Source organism: Diabrotica undecimpunctata, chromosome 6 (assembly GCF_040954645.1).
Source record: "Diabrotica undecimpunctata isolate CICGRU chromosome 6, icDiaUnde3, whole genome shotgun sequence".
NCBI lineage: Eukaryota > Metazoa > Arthropoda > Insecta > Coleoptera > Chrysomelidae > Diabrotica > Diabrotica undecimpunctata.
Genome location: NC_092808.1, coordinates 36,618,012 through 36,642,578, shown reverse-complemented (window position 1 = coordinate 36,642,578; position 24,567 = coordinate 36,618,012). Strand labels below are relative to the sequence as shown.

Here is a 24,567-nt window from a genome sequence, read left to right as displayed (position 1 = left end):
GACACAAACTGTCACAACATCGCATGGGGATCACAAAGAACAGATAAAAATGGACGAATATTATTAGAAGCAATTAATAACATAAAACTAGTTTTATTAAACACAGGAGCACCTACTAGATTCAATGCACATAATGGCACTTTTTCCTCCATAGACTTATCTATCAGTGATTCAACTTTAGCTCCATTTTTACAGTGGAATACATTGGACCACCTATACGACAGTGATCATTTTCCGATAATAATTACTCATGACAAAGATGAAAAAACCTGTACAACACCATATGAAACTTGGAAATTAAAGTCAGCCGATTGGGAAAAATACTCGAACTTAGTAAGCATACGTATACCAAATCTCGTTATATCAGATAATATAGACACTACTCTATCATCTTTCAATGGTATAATTTTAGACGCAGCCAGAGATTCTATAGGAAAAACCAAAAATATCACAAAAGCTCCTCTTCCTTGGTGGAACACTGAAATCGCATCCGCTTTAAAGCAAACAAAACATGCTTTTAATATATACAAAAAGTTTAACACACCTAATAACTTAAACAATTTTAGATCTTTAAGGGCCAGATCTAGATTTTTAATAAAACAAGCAAAAAAAGAGAGCTGGACCAATTACGTGTCGTCGATTGACTCGTCTACGCCCATAAGGGATATATGGCAAAAAATAAGGAAAATAAAAGGTTCAAAAACATTTAACCACATTGACACAATCACTACAAATGATCTAACAACTTCAGACAAACACGAAATCTCAGAAATTTTAGTAGAACACTATCAGTTGTATTCAAGCAATCAGCAGTACCACCCAAATTTCTTAGAACACAAAGAAAGAACAGAAGCATTAAAAATTAATATAGAAGATACTGCTGATCCACTAAACACTTCCATAACACTTGATGAATTAAATGAAAGTCTTAATAACCTCAAAAATACCTCACCTGGACCTGATGACATACCACCAGTTTTCATAGAAAAACTACCTATAAGCGCGAAGGTTACTTTAGTAGAGATCTACAACAAAATTTATTCGACCCATAAATTTCCATCTCTCTGGCGCGAAGCAATTATAATACCATTTTTAAAAGACAATAAACCAAAAAACTTATCTTCTTCGTATCGACCAATATCTCTTACCTGTAGCATCTGTAAAATAATGGAAAAAATTCTAAGCAAAAGATTAAAATGGTACTTAGAAAAGAAAAATCTCCTTACATCCATCCAAAGTGGGTATCGATCAGAACGGTCTACAATAGATAACATTATAGCATTAGAATCTGAAATACACGAAGCTTTTATACATAAACAAAAATTAATAGCAATTTTCTTTGACATCACAAAAGCATTTGACACCACGTGGACATATCACATCTTAAAAACAATGAAGAGTTGGAAAATAGATGGTAAATTCCTAGCCTTCGCCAAAAACTTCCTGGAGAACAGAAGTATAAAAGTTAAAACAAACGGTGTCATGTCAACTAAGAAATCACTGGAAAATGGTATCCCTCAAGGATCTGTATTAAGCCCCCTGCTATTCTTAATAGCAATCAACAACGTATCTAACCATTTTATGCTTCCAGTAAAAGCAAACCTTTACGCCGATGATCTTGTAATATATATGAGAAGTAAAAACCTAAAATCAGCTGCATCAATATTACAAAATACACTAAATAAATTAGAAGGGTGGTCTTTAGATATAGGCTTGAGATTTTCAACCGAAAAAACTAAAGTAATAATATTTGACAAAAGAAAAACACAACACCACTTAAATTTAAAACTTAACGGAAATACTCTTATAACAATCAACGAAATCAAATTTTTGGGAATGACATTCGACTCTCAACTAAAATGGACATCGCACATAAATGAACTAATTAAATCATGCCAACAGAGAATAAATCTTCTAAAAGTTCTTTCCAATCACAAATGGGGCGCAGACACAACTATTCTTCTGCGATTATATCAAGCTCTAATTAGAAGCAAACTAGATTATGGATGTATATGCTACGAAACTGCTACTAAAACTCAAATGAACAAACTGGACATCATCCAATCCACAGCATTACGCATAGTTTTCGGAGCTTTCAGAACCACGCCAATTAGCAGCCTTCAAGTCCTAGCAGGAGAACCGCCATTAACTCTCAGAAGACAATATTTTTCAATGTGTTGTGCTACTAAATATCTCAGTGCAAAGGAAAACCCGTTTATAACAAGCCTAATAAGGAGCAACCCTCCAAATCTGTACTCAAATTATTGCCCTAGAAACTTACCTTTCAATGAACGAATAAATCGATTTGAATTCGATATACATCAATTGAGAACCACTTCTACAAACAGATGCCAGTCTCCTCCCTGGAAAGTTCAAATACCAAAAGTAGATTTTACCTTACTTAACTATCCCAAACATTCACACAATCCTTCTGAAATACAACAACAATTCCGGTCTACCATCTCCAGATACCCTGATTTCAAACTAATTTTTACTGATGCCTCTAAAAGCAGTAATGGTGTAGCTGCTGCAGCTATTTTTGAAGACAACACCTCTGTCACCCGTCTAGCCAAGGAGTGTAGCATATATACTGGAGAACTGCAGGCAATCTTCAACGCACTGAACCAATGTACCAGCATTGATACAAACTTTCTTATTATATCAGATTCTCTAAGTGCCTTAAATGGTGTCAAGCAGATGTATCCTACTCATGCCAATTTAGCATTAATAAAAGACATGCTATACAATGCCCAAACATGTGGTAAAAACATAACATTTTTATGGGTACCATCCCATGTTGGGATAAAGGGTAATGAAGCAGCTGATAAAGCAGCAACAGAAACTATCAATAACATGACAATTCCTATTATGCAAAACATACCAATTTCAGACCAAAAAACATTAATAAAAACTTACATGAACAAAATCTGGCAAGTAAAATGGAACCAAACAGAAGCAAAATTAAAAAGTATCAAACCAGATGTTACTTCTGCTTTACTACCGCTCCCAGCTAAAAGACATGACCAAGTAGTTATTAACAGACTGCGGCTAGGTCATACAAAATTTACACATGGATACATCATCTCCAAGGACCCTCAGCCGATTTGCCACATCTGTCAAATACCATTTTCAGTGCAACATATAATGATAGACTGTCCAGTGTACTCAACAGCAAGATCGACAGCAAAACTAAAACACAATTTGAAAGAAACTCTAAAAGAAGACATCAGCAATACAATAAATTTTATCAAAAATTGTAAACTGTATAACAAACTGTAACATAACATAAAATGTTTGTATTTTTCAAAACTGTTATGTAAATTTTAATAATATACTAAATGTAACTTTTCTAAAATAAAGATATACCACCCGCTAATAACCCTAGGGGTTGATGCGGTACAAAAAAAAAAAAAAAAAAAAAAAAAAGTTCCATTGACGTAGTATTTTTTATTTAAGCGCAAATTCCAACAAAACTACCATAAAGTCTTATTAATTTTTAATGTACTTTCTTGGAAGATAAATACGAATGAGGCCAGTTGAATGTATTTTTAATATTGAATTGCGTTTTATTATGTATCAATGTATAGGTCAACAATTTAGTTAAAATTGACAATATCAAATAAAACATATTAATACAAGAGGGGATTGGATTAAAATAAAGAGAACAATAATTTAATTTTATTAACATACATGGTGATTGAATACAAAATAAAATACAGGGTGTATCATTGCCACTAAATTATGGAAAACTCTGTAACATTTCAACTGATTTTGTAATATGAATCTCAAAGTTGCCTACAATGTTTGTTATTAACTTTTATTGGTATTTATTATTACAGCGGATCTATGGAGCTTTATCACACAAATCAAACACCCTATATATATATATATATATATATATATATATATATATATATATATAGGGTGTATATACCTATATATATATATATATATATATATATATATATATATATATATATATATAGGTATATACCCAATAATTAGGACAAAGCGGGAAAATCAATATATGTCAAGTAACAAAATCATTACGAAAAATATAAAAAATATTTTAAAAAAATAATCTACATTATTGTAATCTACATTAGTTATCTCCATAAAATTTTGGGAAAAGTTTATACTGGGTTTTAAACAAAATGGTTTGCGGGACAATCTCAGTACAAAAAATGACTACACTTAAAAAAACAATTTTAAAATGATAATTCAAAAAATGAAACCCATATTTCTCTGATTTACTTAAGATAATATATGATGTAGTATCTATTGATTTTGGAAGTCGTCTGAACTAGAAAAATCAAAGACAAGCATTGTATCAACAATAAAAATTTTTTTTTTTAATTTTAGTACCAGGATGAACTAAAATTGTCTGATATCCTACCCGTGATAACGTCAATAGAGAAACGATAAAGTATATCATGTAAAATGTACCTACCACAAAGCAATCACAACGGCGATTCGTCTAAAAGGAATAGATAACACAAGCCGCAGATGAATAGACTGCATGCCGAGGAGCCGTGTGATATACTCAACGTATAGAGGTAGCCAGAAGCGGTCCATAGAAGAAAGTCTTATCTTCCCTTTGGTGGAATCTGGTCATAGATGGGCAGATAGCTAGACTCAGCAACGAAAGGTAATATATCCTGGACTATTCGCCATCTTAGCCCATGGCAAATTTAATGGCACAGTCAGAGATAGAGTGACTAGCTCTGACTGTAGTTAGAAGAAAAATAATGAAATTTACCGTAAGGAGGAATTTAGACGGATTGGATCCTCTTAGCCTAAATGATACAAATCTAAAAATTTGGTGAGTGAAGTATAGCATTTTGAGGTAATATGAGATCAGAGTCTCACTTGGAATCAGCACATAGAATGAATATCCAATGGAGCGATAACTACGTTAACTAGCTATCCAGACACACTGATGAAAAAACGTTGGGTTTTAAATAATATTCGTACATGTTATATTTGATCTATAACATCGTAGTAAAACCAACTATTACATATGAGTCAGTGGTATGGTGGCCAAATGTGCAGCAAAAAAGTACCATTCTCAAATTAAGCAAGGTGCAATGACTTGCTTGCCTTGGAATCACAGGGTTTATAAGGGGCACATTATGATCAGATATGGAGGTTCTTTTGGACCTCCTTCATTTACACATGGTTATACGGGAGGAGGCAAAAACAAGATAGATATTACAAAAAAAAACCAAAGCAACGTAACGGCTAGATAAGGACAATGCAAATAAATTCAAAATCATATACCCGGTCAAACATATGACAAAAAGTTAATTGAACCGACATTTACTAGTGGAGCTAAAGTACTGCACAAAAACAAGCAGGAATCAGCTTGGAGTCATAAAAGGCATCCTTATTGGAAATGCCTCACTAGAAAGACACCTGCGCACAATGGGGATGTTTCATAGAGACTTTGATGCTGACTGACTCTTTGGCAGAGAAATTAAAACCATATCTTGCATGACTGCGAGACATTCAATCGCAGGTGGCAACACTTTTTGGATACTACCGAGCGACTCCAAAAACATGATTGTAAGCATCCACTAGACCTGTACAAGCTGGTACAGGTTTCCATAATTCTGGAATCACTAGAAAGTACATGCAAAATAAGCTGACTGGCTGCAGTACGACCAATTTATAACAGAGGGCTTCCATGAAAAAAAATTATGTAAAAATATTAAGACTAAGTCTCAGATTGACATTATCATAAATGAACCCCACTCCATAATAAGAGGAGGAAACGACCATGAGAATAATAGATTGATTGACGGCATTGCATTGGCTCTACAAAAATCTTGAAGAGTAGAAAAATCGTAGAAAATATTTACTTAAAATAACTAGTTTTTTGGGTTAGATAAATTAAACAAGATCAGAGAAACGTAAGGCTATACTGGATTTTATTACCAGGAATATTTAAGAGGCCAATTAACCATATGAAACAATAAAATTGCTTGAACGCATTAGTTCCTTTGAACCATGTTTTTTTTTGACATAGTCACTAGCCTGTATATTCTGTTATTTACCTTGTTATCAAGTTGCCCAAGACATTCCAACAAATATTTCAACTGCTTCGAAAACATTTCAATATTACTTCGTGGATACCTATCTAGTGAGATAACTATTATTTATTATTTAATCTTCGGTTGTCCACTGCTGGACATAGATCCCTCTTTTAATGTTCCATATGTTTCAATCTTGTGCCTCTTGTATCAAATTCCTGTGGCAACGTTTTACATTGTCAGTCCAACTTGTTGGTGGATGCCCCTTCTTTCCATAGGCATCATCTCGTTCTCCATTCTAGTATCCTCTTTGTCTATATGTTATCTGTTATTCGAGCCACGTGACCTGTCCAGTTCGATATGAGTGTTGTTACTCTCTTAACAGCATTAGCCACTCCTATTCTTCGTCGTAGTTGGCGGTTTGAGAACTTATCTCGCAGTGAAACGCCCAACATACCACGCTTTATCGCCCTTTTAGCCACATAACTATTAGTAACTCACCGTTATTAACCGTAAGTATATACTTCTTTTTCTTCTTGTCATATCCTTTTGCCCCCCGAGGCGTCGCGTCGGATTCGGTTATCGGTTCTTCCTTTATTCATTTTTTCCATACATTTGTACTTTTGGCCATCGTATTTTTTTCTTCAATAATTTTTTTTATTCCTTCCTCTTTCTTCGATCTGAATCAGTTTAATTCTTTCTCTGCTTTCCCCTTCTTCTTTTCCTTCTATTTTCCAATTCCAATTCTATATTTGCCTTGTAATTTGTTCTGTTTTCATTCATTTCCATATGTTCAAAGTTAGTTTTTCTGCACACTTGTCTCAAATGTTTCATTTTGATTGCGTTGCTTTTTGGTTCGTGTGGTTCGTGTTTTTTTTTTAATTGGCACTGTTATCGTATTAATTACTATTTAAATGGGAATAAGCCACAATTAAAGGTTAAAATACGTTTATTGACGTTTCAACTTCCATTTCGGAAATCGTTCTCAAAATACAAACATTAGTATTATTATGTTATCGTATTGTTATTATATATTATTATTATTTTATCGTATTGTTAGGTTTTCTCGTCACTTCCATTTATACGTCTACGTATCCTAGTATTGTATTAATTTTGTAGTACAATCGTGTAAATATATTTCCTTTATTTGTTTTCCTTCAGATATTCGTACGTAGTGATTTTTTCCAATATTGTCCCATTACATTTAATGTTCTTATTGTTTTTGTCTTTCTCTTTAATAACGATCATCTTTTTTGTTTTATCTTTGTTCACCTCCATTTTTATTTTTAGTATTTCTTCAGTTCACGAATTCAACAGTCTTTGCCTTAAGTATCTTTAGGTCAATAAAGGTCAAGCATAGTTTTCTTCTTCCATTTTTCTTACTATTATACTTCTTAATATATATATATATATATATATATATATATATACATATATATATATTTATATATATATATATATATATATATATATACATATATATATATTTATATATATATATATATATATATATATATATATATATATATATGTAATTTCGTTGTCACGTTTTTGCCTGTCTGGTCTAAATGCTGCCTGTTCTTCAAAGTTTCAAAGTTTTGGTTCAACGTACTCCCTTAGTCTTTTCTCTATTATCGATGTATATAGTTTATAGGTAACTTGGGCTAGGCATATTGCTCTGTAGTTTTCGCATTGATCTTCTTCTTCCTTTTTATATATTGATACGATTAAATTATTTTCCCATTCCTCGGAAATTTTTTAATTTTTCCAAGCTTCTTTGCAAATTGTCCACAGCTATTAATTTCCGTCCTCTTAGATACTTTATCATTTCTGGCGCAATTTCGTCCTCCCCATATGCTTTTCCTGTTTTGATTCTATTTATGACTTTGTCCAGTTCCTTCCTTGTTCTTCGGTAAGCTTTTCACTACTTTGTATCCCTCTAATTATTTCTTTTCGCCCAGTTAGCCCCTAATTTTGCTTAATAAGACGCATTTCCACCCCTGTTACGAATGACAGTTTAGAATCGACGATCGATACTCGAAATAAACGGTCTTTAAGTATTCTCATCAAGTTCTTTCCACATTCGGACAAGAGGCTCCAGTTCCTGCAGAGTGTTTGGTTGATTAGGAGAACTCTGCAGACATTTACTAAGCAAGTCCCAAACCCTTCGCTGGTCATCCCATAACGTCGATTCCAACTTTCTTTATTTAATTTTGAACTATATTTGCAAAGTGTGGTCGTGCATTCTCCTACATTAGAACAAAATTTTCGCCAATATAAGGGGAAAATGACGTTAACAATATATCGGTAAGCATTGATGGTACCGTTATTCAACACCACCAAGTCTGTAGGACCCATTAAAGCAGCGGTCGGGGAACCGGGGTGAATTACCCCAAATGGGGTAAAAATTAAATTTTTGGGGGTAAAAATGAAACTTTTGTGAGTAAAAAGTATATATTCTTAATTTGCTATTTTATAAACCTGTTAGTATTTTTCAACTTAAACAATTTAGCGACATATGCAGGCCACTCCATCTTACTCTCCACCACTAGAGTGTTCTCGAGTTATATCTTTGCGTAGTAAAGCACAGTACCTGCCTTGACTACCTGCTCAGTTCGTGCTATGCCGTCAAGATACAAATACATTGAAGAGTCAGAGAGAGAGTTTTTACTAATTAGTTGCTGACAAGATCACCATTTTATCATTAATTATCGATATATTGATCAAGGTAAGCCGCAATTTAAAAATTTAATTAAAGTATTTTACAACTAGTATTTTCTGTCTCCCTTAAGATGGAAGCAAATAGAAAAAGAACATACCAAGACGAATTCCTTAATTACGGCTTTACATAAATAGAAGACAATGATACAATGAAACCAGAGTATGTTGTATGTGTGAAGGTACTGACTTCAGAATCTTTCAAAAAAAGTCAATTGAAGAATCATTTACAATTTAGATAATTTGCATTCACACCTGTCTTCCAAACCGCGAGAATATTTTGCAAATTTAGAAATACCTGTTAAAAGACAAATATTGAATAGCAACTTGTTTGGTACATTTAATCGGCGTCCAGCATCAAGGGCTAGCTCTGAAGTAGCCTGATTGATTGCACAAAATAAGAAATCATACACTATTGGTGAAGATTTGGTTAAACCAGCTGCTGTAAAAATGGCAGAGATCATGTGTGGTCAATAAGAAGCAAAGAAACTGAATTCAGTGCCCTTGTCTGCGAAAATTGTGAAAGAACAAATTTCTATATTAACAGAAAATGTAAAGGAACAGGTTATTTTCGTACTAAACAGGCTAAATATTTTGCTATTCAACTTGATGAGACAACTGATTTTCGTAGCAATTCACAGCTAATGGTATATGTTCGCTACATAGGTGTAGATAATTTTGAAGAGGAATTGCTGTTTTGTTCTCCTCTCGAGTTGATATCTCGTGGAATTGATGTCTACAATAAAGTCAATGAATATTTCAATGCGCAAAGTTTAAAATGGGGAAACTGTAATCATAATTCGAAATCATACTCACTGTATGATCCATCGCCAGGCCCTTATGGTCAAATATTTAGAACCTACTCATGCATGATGTCATCAAGATTGTAAATTTTATCAAGGGACATGCACTAAACACGCGGCTATTTCGTGAATTATAGGTCGGTGGAGCTGAATATACGGACCTACTTTATTATACAGAAGTAAGGTGGCTTTCTCGCGGAAATGTTTGAGAGTAAACCAAATCTGTTATCTTTTTGGATGTCAAAAGCTGCAAAGGCTTTCAAAATTGTACATGAAGATGCGGTTAAAAAATTGTTGCCATTTGGAACAACATATTTGTGCGAACAAGGCTTTTCCACTCTAATGAACATAAAAACGAAGAATAGAAATCGATTAAACGCTGAAGACTGTATTCAAATCGCTCTTACACCAAGTCCCAATTTTGAAGCAATTGTATCGAACATGAAACCTCCCCCATGAAAATTCGCCCCCACAGAAAATATAAGCAAGTAATAATTTCTCGTTATTTTGTAATTCATATGATATTTTTCTTGTATGACAAAATAACAAGAAATTATCATTTACTTATATTTTCTGTGGGGGTGAAAGTTATGGATTACTAGGTATTACATTGATAAATTGAATAAATGATGTTTAAATTAAATTTTTAATTATTTTTTTTTTTTCAAAATTATCATGGGGGCTATAACATGAAAGATGCTATAAAGAGGCGATTTCGTTTTTTCTTGCTCTTCGCCATGGGGTAATATCAACTTACACAAAAATATTTTGGGGTAATGATTAAAAATGTTCCCCGACCGCTGCATTAAAGAAACGCCAACCCAGACCATAATTGTCCCTCCACCGAATTACGTCGTTTTTCGCATGTTACACTGTACATACCGTTCATTCTGCCATCGGTATACGCGAATATATCACAATTTGTAAAGACAGCATATATTCTCATCTGTAAGCAGCACTCTGTTGCAATCAGACTCCAACCAATGGATATGATTTCGTGCAAATTCTAAAAACGCTCTGCGATGAGAAGGCTCAAGGCTGGCTCTCTGGCAGGTATACGATTTACCAAATTACCTTCCTTGAGGCGTTGACGAACAGTTTTACAGGTGATTTGAACAATATGAACATCTTTAAGTTGGGATTGTGAGCTTCTGGTAGTTATAAATCGTTGTCTTAAGGTGTGAAGTCGTAAAAACGGTCCTGAACAGACAAATGATATTAAAAAAGACCTAAAATGAAAGAAACGAATAGAAATAAAAATAACAAGCCTTATTTTTAAAACGACAACACCCTTAAACGTTTTTGCAAAAAAGAAAGAGCATAATGGCAAATAATTTAACTTTAGAATTGTTTTGTATTAAACTTAATGAGGTCGCTGGTTAAATGATAATCGATAAATAATAATAACGAAAAAAATGAAATAATTTGTTTGTAAGTAAATTAGCGAAAAATAGCAAATGTTCGTAAATAGATATGTAAAATAAAATGCAATTCAAATAACTTGGCAGATTTAATATCTTATTGTCAATTCTATATGAGATTCACTTACCTTTTGTCTGTGGTTGGGCCTCGCTCGGAGTTTAAGGTCTGAGGGTAAAAATGGGATGCACACCCGATGCTGGCTTGCTTGCGTCTCTTCACGATGAGAGGTTCTTGTAGAGTGGCCGATCATACGAAACAAAATATGTATGTACGCGAATCCATTGGGGTGGTTCTTCTGTTCTTAGGACCTCCGTGAATAGCCGTAAATTAAGCTTAAAGTGGCATTTTAAATTTTCTACACAAAGAATGGATACGTTTCCTTAAGAACTCTGAAGTTTTTGGGTTGATTAATGTTTCCCAAAAACATGTTGTTTTCAGACAAGTGAATTCTCAGAACTTGACAATAATTAATCAGCCAATTTGAGAATTTAAAGGATGAACTAAAGCCATATACTATGATTGAATACTATGATTGCCTTAGCTAATATACTATGATTGAATAAAAGATTGAAAACTAAATAAGGTCATATTCTGAATATTAAAAATAAAATATTTAAATCAGTCTTGATACTTTTCCAAACAAGAATACTTAAATACTTAAAATTTAGAACAAGATCGAAGCTACAAAAACTAATAGCTGAATTTATTTAGAACCCTAACGAGTAGATTTTTTTGTTTAATTTCTATTTATTTATTTTAGAAATAAGATTTGTAAACCCCAATAATTATTTATAATTTGTACGAATAAATTCGATTTTGTTGTATATAAATTCGACTTCGTATCCAATCCAGCTGTGAGCCATTTTTGATAAAACCACTTTTCATCTCGGATTATACAAACAAAAAAACGTTTCGAATAAAATATTGCAGGATAACCCTGCTAGGTATTTTTCAGCTTATCTTCTAACCTTGTCAAATAAGTAAGATGTATTGAGCATTAGTTACATTTAACTGCCGCAGGTTACAGTGGGTAAAAATAAATGAAAATAAGTAAGTATACTTATTCAGACCTTGACACTTTATATTGCAGATAGCGTTGTCTTTGTAGAGAGAATATTCACTGAATGGAAAAATGCAGCTATTTTTCAGATGAATATCGATATGGATACTACGTGATTACATTATAAATACAATATACACTAGAAAATTTATATATATATATATATATATATATATATATATATATATATCGGTTTCAAAACGTCTTGCGTCGTTGTCCGATGCCTAATTTCCACGAATTTCTATCATTCCATTGTTCTTCGGTCAAGTCTCGGGAGCTCATTGCCTTTGTTATTCCCTCCTTCCATGTTCTTTTTGGTCTTCCTCGTTTCTTACGATTTGGTGGTATCCATTTCATGGCGATTTTCGGTAGTCTTGTTTCTGGCATTCTTTGAACATGGCCATACCATATAAGTTGTTTCCTTTCTATGTCTGTTGCCAGTGATCCATCTACCCCCATCCTATTTCTTATTTCATCGTTTCTAATTCTGTCTGCTCTAGATATTCGAAGTGATCGTCTAAATACATCCATTTCTGTTGCTTCGAGTTTTCTTTTATTGCTTTCTGTTAGTCTCCATGTCTCTGTACCATAGGTTAAGCTGGTTTTTATGAGAGATTCATAAATATTGTATTTTCGTCTTTTACCAATTTCTGAGCTCCAAAGAACTCCGTTAAGGCATCCAATTGTTCTACGGGCCTGGGTTATTCGTTTTCTAATTTCCCTATTGTCTGTGCCTGTGGTGTCGAAATCAATTCCTAGGTAGGTATATTCAGTGCAGAATGCAATTTCGGTTGTGTCCATCTGAATGTTGGATAGTTCTGCGCCTATTGGGAGATATTTTGTTTTTTGTGTATTGAGTTCTAAACCCCACTTCTTGTATTCTTCCTGTAGTTTTCTGGCCATATATGTCAGGTCTTCTTTATCGTTGGCTATAAGGACTTGATCGTCTGCAAACTGTAGGGTATATAGGCAAGTTTCTCCCAGATCAATGCCCATTCCTCTATACTTTCTTTTCCACTGATACAGTGCTTTCGCCACGTAGATTTTAAACAATGTGGGGGATATGCAACACCCCTGCCGGAGTCCCTTGTTTACAGGAAATTTTTTTGAAAGTCTATTTCCAATTTTTATTCCCGACGTTGATCCTTCATAAAGCTGTTTAAGGGCGTTAATTACTGTGTGGTTAATGTTTGTTTCCTGCAAAACTTTCCATAGCTTTTTGGCGGGTACAGTATCATAGGCCTTCTGAAGGTCTATAAACATAAGGTGGGTTTCTTGATTGGTACTTGATCTTTTTTCTATTATTTGTTTCAAAACAAACACATTATCGGTGCAGCTCCTTCCCGCTCTAAAGCCAGATTGTTCCTCTTCTTCTTGTTCCTTATATTCTTGTTCGATAATGTCTCGAAGTATCCTTCCATATAGGCGACTTAAGGTACTGGTTACTGATATACCTCGATAGTTTGAGCAGTCCAGTTTACTTCCCTTCTTATGTATAGATGATATGAAGGATACTTTCCACTCATGCGGGACTGGTGCACCGTTTAGATATTGGTTTATACACCAGGTTAATCGTTCAAACAGTTTGTTAGTACCGCATTTGATTAGTTCTGCTGGAATTCCCTCCGGACCTGCAGCTCGACCATTTTTTAGTAGTTGTATCGTTTTTATGACAGTCCTCTCATCGATGTTTATCGTTTCTCCCTGTATGTGTATTTCAGTTGGAGACATTTCTCTATATTCCTCTCTGTTTTCTGTTAATAGATTTTCGTAATGTCGGATCCAGTTCTCTGTTGTTATTAATTGTATGTTTGTTTCTCTTTTTTCATTTGATTTAACTTTTGTCAGGAATTTCCACGTCTCTGAGCATTTTCTACCTCCCATATATGTGTCTATCTCTTTGCATTTTTTGTCCCACATTTCTCGTTTAGCTGTGTTTACTAGTTGTCGTGTTCTTTTTTTAATATCTTTGTATTCTTCTCTATCCAACTCCTGTTTTGTATTTAGCCATTTGTGGTATGCTTTTTTCTTCCGAAGTACTAGTTCTTCAATTTCTTGATTCCACCAAAGTTTTTTACTAGCGGAATTAGTTTTTAGTCCAATGGCCTCCTCTGCTGCTTCTTTGATGCTACTTGTTATGTTTTCGTAAATTTGTTCTACTGACTGGTCTTCTATATTATGTAGCAACTTTTCGTCTAATCTGTGCTGGTATAGGTTTCTTGTGCTTTCGTTGATAAGGCTGTTTAAGTTATATCGTTTGTTCGTTATTACTTCTGTTTGTTGAGGTTCCTCATTAACGTTATTGTCCTTGTTAGATTTAAAAGGAAATACCATTTTTGTCCTAACTATATAGTGGTCGGAACCACACGTCGGTCCTCTAAGTACTCTTACATCATTCACTTTTAAGGTAGTGCTTTGTTTGACTATTACATAGTCAATGATCGATTTTAGATTCCTTGTATGTTGTACCCATGTGTATTTGTGAATATCCTTGTGTTTATAGAAGCCGTTCATTATTCTCAGAGTATGACTCTGACACACTTGGATCAGCCTTTCTCCATTGTCATTCAGGTTTATTTCACCGTAGGGACCGATCACCTCACTGTTTATTCTTTGACCCACCCGGCTATTCAGATCTCCCAGTATTATCAGTTCTCGTGACTTTCCTATGTTGGTGATTATGTCGTTCAATTTTTCGAAAAACTCGTCCTTAGCAGCAATTGATTCGTCATCTGAGATGGCGTAGACTCCAAGAATTGTCACTGGAGTTTGATTTATGTTGATATTAACACGTATGATGTTTTCGTCGATTGTCTCGAAATCACTTATTTTGTGTTTGAATTTTTTGTGTATCATTACGGAGACTCCTCTCTTTGCTCTTTGGTGCTTTGGGATGCCACTGAATATGTGTGTATAGTTATTTACAGTTTCTGTGCCAGTTCCTTTTTTCTTAGTCTCCGTCAAGACTACTATATCCATGTTGGCGTTTTTCAGTTCATGAATAACTTCTTCCATTTTTACTCTTATTCCCTGGACATTCCATGTACCAATATTCAATATCCGTTTCCGTAGCTTGTGTCTTTTTCCATATAATCCGTCCGAAATTCCGAGGCAAGCATTAGGCTTTTTAGTAATTTCCAGTTTTTACAAGTGACAGGGAACTGGCCTGACGCCTAAACCCCCAACCTGGAGGACCAGGTAATTTTTCCTCAAGGTTTCCTTCCTCTAGATCGACTGTCTTTCGGGACTTTAGAGATCGATCTTCCCTTCTTGTGTTTTATTCCTGCCACTTCCGCCGACTTCGCCGTTTCGATTTTGTTCTCATCCACCTTCATCGCCGTTGTGGTCTTAGAATAGAGTATTGATTTTATACAATCCCTAAAATCAAGGGATGCCACTTCGCCATCCGCCATCCACGCCGTACCGAAGATCTTCTTCTCCGCCGTGCCTACCGTTGTGGTCTTCACCTGTATCCCTAGGCAGGGGTCCGTGTTATACCCCACAGAACTGGGTCCCAACCTGAACTTAGCCATCTATTCACTCCGGCCTACTGAAGTGATAGATGCCCACCCCCGCGGCTTGGACGCGCCAGGTTGGAGTTACCCACGTGAGCGACAGAGAAGATGACTCTGTGCTCCGTGGGCCGAGTTAATGGGTATGTATGATTCCATACCCAAAAGCACTGGAAAATTTATTCTACAAAAAAGTTTTGCCGCAAGAAAAGTACTGTTTGTTGAGCATTCAAATTCATTGTTTTATAAAAACTTCTAAAAAACTGGTAAAAGTAGAAAACTATCAAAAAAAATGTAATTATTGATATTTATTCAAATAATATAGTTATAGTCCAGGTATTTATAAAACTTTTTCTTCAGTTAAATTTAACTTCTGTTTGACTTTTCCAAATGGCTAACAAATACTTTAGTTGTGGTGATTACTGCTATGTTACTGTACACCAGTCTGAGCATTGTAGGTTTAGTTGCCTCTGAACTTCTTCTTCTTCAGGTTCCTTCTCCTATCGGAGGGTGGAAATCATCATCGCTATTTTAATTTTATTGGCCGCACTTCTGAATAATTCTAATAAGCTGCAACCGAACCACTCTCTCAAATTTCTTAGCCAGGATATTTTGCGTCATCCTGGGTTTTTCTTCCTTTGTATCTTCCCTTGCATAATTAACCTAAGTAATACGTACTTCTCGCCCCTCATTATATTACGCAGATATTCAACCTTTCTAATTTTAACAGTTTTTATGACTTCACATGCTTTCCTTATTCTTTGTAACACCTCTATATTAGTTACTTTTTCAGTCCACGATATTCTGTGGATTCTCCTGTAGCACCACATCTCAAAGGAGTTTAATTTTTTGATGTTAGACTGTTTATTGTCCACGCTTCCATGCCGCATAGTAAAGTAGAAAAAATGTAACAACGTAGCATTCTTGTGCGGATCTCTAGATTAAGGTTACGGTTGCAAAGTAAGTTCTTCAATTTTATGAACGTGTTTCTTGCCATTTCTATTCTTGATCTGATTTCTTTTGTTTGATTTCCATCTTTGGTTAGCCACGTTCCTAAATATTTATATATTGTTATTCTTTCGATCGTTGTATTATTGATGATCAGGTTATCTACATTAAGTGGTTTTTTTGAGAATATCATTGATTTTGTTTTCTTGAGATTCATTCCGAGATTCATGCAGTCCGTACCTTTCACATACTATGTATACATGTTGTATTATGTACTGTAGATCTTCCATGTCACTTGCAAATATAAACGTATCGTCCGCGTATCTAATATTATTAATGCTATTTCCGTTGACCAAAATACCTTCCACAATATCCAATAAAGCTTCTTGAAATATCACTTAACTGTAGACGTTGAAAAAGAGTGGTGAAAGTATGCACCCTTGTCGAACTCCTCTAAGTCTACTTACTTCCTCTGTCAGTTCTCCTTCGACTCTTATTCTTGCTTTCTGATTTTGATACAGATTCGATATAATTTGTAGATCTCTACTATCTATGTTTTTGGTCTTAAGAATTCTTAAAAGCTTTTTATGTTGAACTCTGTCAAAAGCTTTTTTAAAATCTATAAAGCAAGCACATATGTCCTGATTTATATCCAGACATCGTTGTGTCAGAACATTGACTCCAAATAATGCTTCTCTAGTTCCTAGACCCTTTCTAAAACCCATCTGTGAATCACTTATTTCTTGTTCTAATTTCATGTGGATTCTGTTATGTATAATTTTAAGGAAGGCTTTTAATGTGTGGCTCATTAATGCAATTGTCTGATAGTCATTGCAATCTTTAGCATTTGTGATTTTTGGAATCGTTACAAAAGTTGAGAGAAGCCATTCTTTGGGTATGTGTCCCGTCTTGTATATGGATTTAAAAAGGTCTACCAAGACATGAATATTATCTTCATCAATTATCTTCAATAGTTTAATTGGTATATATCGGGTCCTGGAGCTTTTCTACCTTTTGTGTGTTTTATGGCATAAATAACTTCCTCTTTCATTATTTCTGATCCCGTGATTTCTTCGTCAACGTTTAATTGTTATACCTTTTGGTCATAAAAAGGTGTTCAATGTATTCTTTCCATCTACGTAATTTGTCTTGCGTTTTAGTTATAGTGGTACCATGTTCATTTGTTAATATCCCGATTGGTTTGTTACGATTTCCTGAAACCATTTCTTTAACCTTCTTATGGGTGTTGAAAGTGTCATACCTTGCCTCACATTCCTCAATTTCATGGCATTTAATGGACATCCATATTTCCTTAGCTTGTTTTATTTGTTTATTAATTTCTTGATATTTAATTTTATTTTTGTTTTTATGTATTCTTCTTTTTTCCATCTTTTCGAGAATTTCTTGTGTCATCCATTCTTGTTTGACAGCTTTTGTAAATGTTAAAGTTTTCCGTCCCACAGTCTCTATTGTGTTCTTTATATTCTTCCATTTCGTTTCAATATCTGTAGTGTTCTTTATTTTGTTGTTTTATTTCTTGGATACTCAGCTTTATTTTATTTCGTATTTTTTGGTATGTATTTGGTTCTCTTAGTTTATAAATGTACCTCTGAACTACGTGCTGTTAAAAAAGAACTGTAGTCTATTTCCGCAACAATTGACGTTTAGCTTTTAAAAGTGTACCCAAACTTAAATAAAAGTCTTCAAAATAAAATTAATATTGAGAAACAGGAAATGTTAAGACTTAAACCTGAAAAAAGTGTGAATTTCTTCTTTATGTATAATGTTGTAAACGAGATTTATGAGGGGGAAAAGAGATCTAAAAACTTTCTGATTTTCAATCTTCCTAAATCAACTAACCTTTAGCCAACAGAAAAATATTCCTAAACATCAATAATTAGCTGTTAGGACCTCATATTGCTGAAAATAGATTAGAAGAAGGCATATTAAGTCCAGTATTGTACCTTAAAATAAACGCATGACTTTTTTGACAAAAGTTTAGAATTTGCTGATGAAGTGATAATTTATAAGCATCAAACTAAAAATAATTAAGGAATCAATAAATATAAATGATAACTACATAGCAACTGGGCATTTGAAAATGGACATTATTTAAAGACAAAACTCAAGCCTGTATACAGACAAAGAAAAATGTCCCAGTAGAAATTAAATTAAATAGTATAAATTTTCCGGTGCAAAAATCAATAAGGGTGTCATTTTAGATCAAAACCTTTTGTGAAAATAACATATAGAAAATATCATTATGAAAACAGAAACAGGAGTAAATGCCCTACGAGCAATTTCACATTCTACTTTCATGAGGAGCAGATCCCAATCTCTCTCTTTTAATATATAAAGTTTATAACATATAAGAGAATAATAAATTATGGACCAATGGGACGCAGCCCATTGTTATCTACAAAAAATTGAAGTCGTTGTGAACAAATGTCCAAGACTGTATACAGGTGCTCTAAAGTCTACATTAATAAATAATATAATTATTAGTCTTCTGAAATGCCTATGGCAATAAAAAGAAAATTAATTAATTAATAAAGAATCAAATGCAGTTTAAAACACAAACCTATTAGTGAGATTGGATTTAACGAATAAATACTGGCAAATAGAAATCACCTTGTATTGCAGAATTATATTTGCAATTGGCTAAGTATAAAGAAAGTATTCACACTACATAAGTAAATTTAACTATACGTATGATTTTAAAGTAATGATAAAAATATACACTCATAGACAAAAATATCGAATATTTTGGAACTTTTCAATTTTTTTTTGTAGTCACTTTATTTCAAAACAATTTTAGATTAATGATGACATTCATATGCGTCAGCGTTTAGTGTCATTCGTACATTTTATCATAAAAAACCTTCTTCACGTAAAGAAAAATCATACTAATTCGGTTATTTTTAGTTTAATTTATTAAGTTTAATTAAATATTGTTTTGATTTAATTAAGTTTAAGACAAGTCTGCCACCAATTCGATATTGCGATGAAGCCCAAGTAGCACAGATGGTAATTTTGTACGAGAAAGGATATGCACAAAAAGATATCGCACGACGTCTCAGGAGAAGTCAATCTAGTTTCAAATACTTTAAAAAGGTACCGCGAAACAGGATATTTCGTACGAAGACTTGCTCAAGGATGCTCAAGTTGCACAGCCGCAGTTATGACCGTTTTTTGGTTCTTATTTCTACACTAAATCGTTCATTGACATCGATGCACCTAAGAAAAAAAGCTATTAAATGTTAGACAAGTTAATGTAAGTTCAGAAACAGTTAGACGAAGATAAAAAGAAGCAAACTTAAAGCCCAGACGCCCCGCCAAAGTTCCACGTCTTCTCGAAAATCATAAAGCTCGACATTTAGAATTTGCAAGAACACATATTCAGTGGAATATCGACAACTGGAAAAATGTTCTTTTTACTGATGAGACAAGAATCCTATTATGGAAGCTAGATGGTCAAAACCACGTCTACTAAGAGTTGGAGAACGATTCGCCAGCTGCAATCTTGCCCAGGCCATTAGTTTTGGAGGTAACATTGGATATGAAAAATTCTTGTTAATGCACGATAATGCTCGACCACATGCCGTTGCCCTAGTGAGTAATTATCTTGATGAGGTTCAAATTCGAACATTGGATTGGCCACCGTTTAGAAATGATTTAAATCCAATAGAGTACATGTGGAATCACCTAAAATGTCACATACGACAAATAAATCCCATTTCAAATACGATAGAGCAGTTTCGGCTTGATGTACAGGATAAATGAAATGCAATTTTGCAAGGATATGTCCAAAATTTACTTGCAAGCATACCGAGAAGGATGTAAGCGGTAATAAGAGCTAGAGGTGAGAATACTCGTTACTGATCATGCTCTTCTTTTAGTTAAAAAGACTTGTTTAAGCAATTTAAATTAGCATTTAAGTTTAAAGTAAAATAACTTTATTTACCCAATATTAAGTATTTTTTTTTTTCGCAATTTTCCTTGCATAACAACTTAAAATTGTTCATTAAATATTGTTAAAATAAACTCCATTTCACAATAAACGACTTGATTCGCCAGAATTTATTTTAAAAAAATAAAAATTAGAAAATTCCAAAATATTCGATATTTTTATCCATGAGTGTAGATGAATTTGCTTCCAAGATACAAAAGAACTAGTACCAAATTCATACCAAATTTAGACCGTTGCCTCAAAAAGCAGCGAGAGAACAACATGCGCAATATATGATCCACAAGTGTACCGTTTCATTGATTCTATTATGCACTTTTTTCCATCATATCTAGAGTTTTGACACCAGCTAACCCCCTTTATGATTTACATCTTACGTAGGCTTAATATTTAACAGGTTGACTGCATTCCCAAAATATGTAAACCACGGAACTGTGCATTACCGGTCCGCCGGGACCGATAGCTTGGCGCGAATACGATGCTTTACGCACCGTCGGGGACCAGTAATAACGTAATTAGTTTTTATATTTTTACAGTTCTATAATAAAAATTATACGAGTTTTAAGATCAATTAATAAAATTAAAAAACATTTAAAAACTTAGATTGTCATCCGTTTTTTGATCAGGTTGTCTATTAAGAATGATTTAAAGTGTCAAGGCAGCCTTCTATTTTTTACAGAGGTAGAGTAAAAGATCAAATGTCAGAAGACTTCTTAATATTTTATTACTATAAATGATATTTGAAAACAAAAAATGTGTTAACTAAATATGTTCTTAGTTATTAAACAAAAAACATTAAAGGTTCAGAAAACAGTTAAAGAAAAAGATAAACACATCCCTGGTTGTCCAAGACATTCACTGCAATAACTTGTTACTTTTGTCACCATATTATTTGCCTGTTTGCTTGAATGTGTTTCTCTTAATTTATGATAGCAATTCTTAATTTAAACGTCGATTCACTGCGCAAGCATGCTTATGTCACAAAGTAACGAGTAACATTGAGACAATTGTTATGTCTGTGAGTTACCGGTCCTTGAAGTCCGGTACATTTTTTTTCTTTTAGAAATGTTTTGAAACTCAAGACAAGTATAACGCTGTTTTTAGCATTTAAAACAAACGAATATTAAGGAAGATAAGCCTTTCGCAATTTTCAAAAGTTGGCAATTTTCACATACCGCACTTTAATAATAACGAAGACCGGTCCCAGGAAACCGGTAAAGCAGTTATTTTTATTTTTATTTTTACTTTGGTTTTTATTAAACTGTATTAACATTTAAATAATCATATTTTACAATTTTAAAACGTTATTTCTTATTTGTTATTTTAATTTAAATTAATTTAATATTACGCTTTTACTGTTATTGTAATTTGTATATCTGCTTTATTGTAAAAAAATTTAGTTTCTCTTTTTATAGAATTGGGTTTGCCCGTAAATAAATAATAAAATAAATAATTTTAGAGGTTCATGAAATCGTTTATTTTCACGTGTCGGTAGTAGCATAGTCACTATACTCAATGACGTCACATTGAGAATTGGTCTTTTTTTGAACAAACATTGTTGTAAAAATTCAATAAAAAATCGGTATTGAACATAGCAATTAATAACGAATATTACTTCTCTATACATGTAAAAGTAAACAGTTAGTCGAAAAACAGTATGAATTGCAAAGTTAAAATTATAAAACGATGGTTTAACCAAAGACAACTAGAGTTATCTTCGATATCTGTGATACTGTTGATGGCAAATAAAAATCAGGAGTGCCTAAATCCGAACTCTAAATAGATATTTAATTAAGTAGTAATATAACAAATATAATGTTTGTGTATGGCCTTTTATAGAAAGTGTTATTTATTGATCACCAATATACGACATGGGAAAACTCAGAGAATTGTGCAAAAAGCTTTGTTTCTTACAGATTTGAAGAGCAGAATTATTTACTTGTGTGTGTAATGAAGCATTATTGTGTTTAAACTTTAATAGATAATGTTCTACAATTTTTGTAGTATTATAAAAATGTTAAAAATAACTTTTTTGTTAAAAGAATAATTTGTTGCTTGTACTTTACCATAATTATTCGCTTTGTATTTGTCACTAACACATTCTAAAATTATCAATTTACATACCTACTCTACAAAATATATTTAATAATTTAACAAATAGGTTGTAAGTAAAATTTTATGCATTTGATTTCAAAAATTTTAGTTAATTTATATGAAGACGACACTTCACAAATGTATTATTTTTATTCTAGAGCTCAATCTTTTTGATACACTAAGTGTTTAGGGTATCAAAACATTTTGTACATTATCAAGAAAAATTATCCATTTTGCATTTAATGACATAATCAGTTATGGGAAATAACTTTTATATCAATTTCAATATATATTTTTTTCTTCCAGGTTCCACCGCATCCATGCCAGTCAGTCCTCTTCTTATTGGACTCCTTGGTACGGCTGCATTTCTCGCCACAGGAGTATGTCTAGTATTAGTCGCTCTCTGTCGTCGGCACTTGACGCACCACCTCCATAGCAGCAGATCGTGCCACCGTCCCACAGACAACGGTTCCAAACATATGCCCATGGAGGCCATTATAGCAGCCGACGATCTAATAGTCGACGGTTCCATAACCGGAGTTAGAACCCCGCTCACACCTCATACAGACCAACCCCTCGTTATAGAGGCGGTTCAGCAAAGAGGAGCCCTTGAAGGAGCTGATCCTGATATTATTAGGAACCAATACGGTAAGTTTATAATTTAAGTTGAAAATACAAATGTGGTTCTGCAGGAATCAGGAATGATACAATCAATCAAAAAATAGAAATAAAAAACTATTAAAACAATTAAAAATTAATATTTCGGACCAGGTTGTAACAATATTATTTGGTTATAGGGGAACTAAAAAAAGGGTACTGAACAAGTACTGAGTTTGGAGATGGGGTAAGCAAAAAATTAAACATTTGCGTACTACTCGCGTTTTGGTTTAAGAGCAAGGTGGTGGTTAAGGACTCTTTTTTTAAAGGAGGGAGGATTGGGGAACTAACTACGAACAAGAAATCAAGAAAGTCTTACAGAGATGTCCTGGGCAAACACTATACAAGAAGATTACTAAACTATTTAAAATTAGAACGCCTTTTAAAAAAAATCCTCTTGCTGCTTAAAAGAAAGGTTTAGAGTTTTTCTTTCCTAAAAATGTTTAAGGATGAATATTTACAAAAATATATTTTTCTATACTCCTAGTTTGAAGAGAAAAAATTACATGTTTATTTTTATTTTATATAAACAGCTATTACAAAAAAAATCTAAATCTATCAAAAACCATTACATTGAACCTTCTATCAAAAATAAAACCTTATAACTATTGTTATGTACCAAATGACAGAAAAAGATGTGCGAACTGTCATAGTCATAGTCATAGTCATCTTTATTGATCCTTTAAGACATTCAAAATAAATGTATAGAATACGTCACTACAGAATTTGGTATAAAAAACATTAATGTGTATAATACAATATTCACAGTGTAAAAAAAAATTGACAAAACATAAAATATATAAAATAACATTTTTACAAGTAAAATATGAAGCTATTGCAGTTTGTCCTCAAGATATTCATTTATAGAATAATATGCTTTTCTTAAGAGTAAATCTTTAACATTTTTTTTTAATTTAGAGATCAGTGGTATTTCTTTCACAGTTTTTGGCAAATGATTGTATAAGGTCAGTCCCATATATCTGAAGCAATTTTGAAATTTGGATGTTCTGTGTTTAGGAACTCGTAAAGATTCAGCACTTCTTGTATTGTAGTAGTGATTGTCTGAATTTACTGGAAATGAATTGATTTCCTCTTTGACATAAAGTAAACATTTATAGATATATATGCAGTAGAAAGTTAAAATTTGATGTTTAATAAAAACTGGTTTACAAGACTGTTGATAATCCAAATTAAAAATTTTACGGATAATTTTTTTTTGGTTAATGAACACTTTGTTACTATCTACTGAGTTCCCCCACAAAAATACATTGTAGCACATGTGGCTGTAAGCAAGGCTATAATAAACGTTCATTAATGCCGAGATGGGTAGTGTGTTTTCAATTCTAGATATAGC

General features: G+C 33.2%; 1 protein-coding gene across 1 annotated transcript in view; it reads left to right on the top strand.

Moving 5' to 3' along the window:
• The window catches only part of side-IV (sidestep IV transmembrane protein), a 747,480-nt gene that overhangs the window by 710,585 nt on the left and 12,328 nt on the right, over nt 1-24,567 (top strand). Inside the window, exon 11 of the mRNA XM_072534629.1 lies at nt 22,863-23,204. Within this exon, the coding sequence (XP_072390730.1) occupies nt 22,863-23,204 (342 nt within the window). The remainder of the gene's footprint in view (nt 1-22,862; nt 23,205-24,567) is intronic.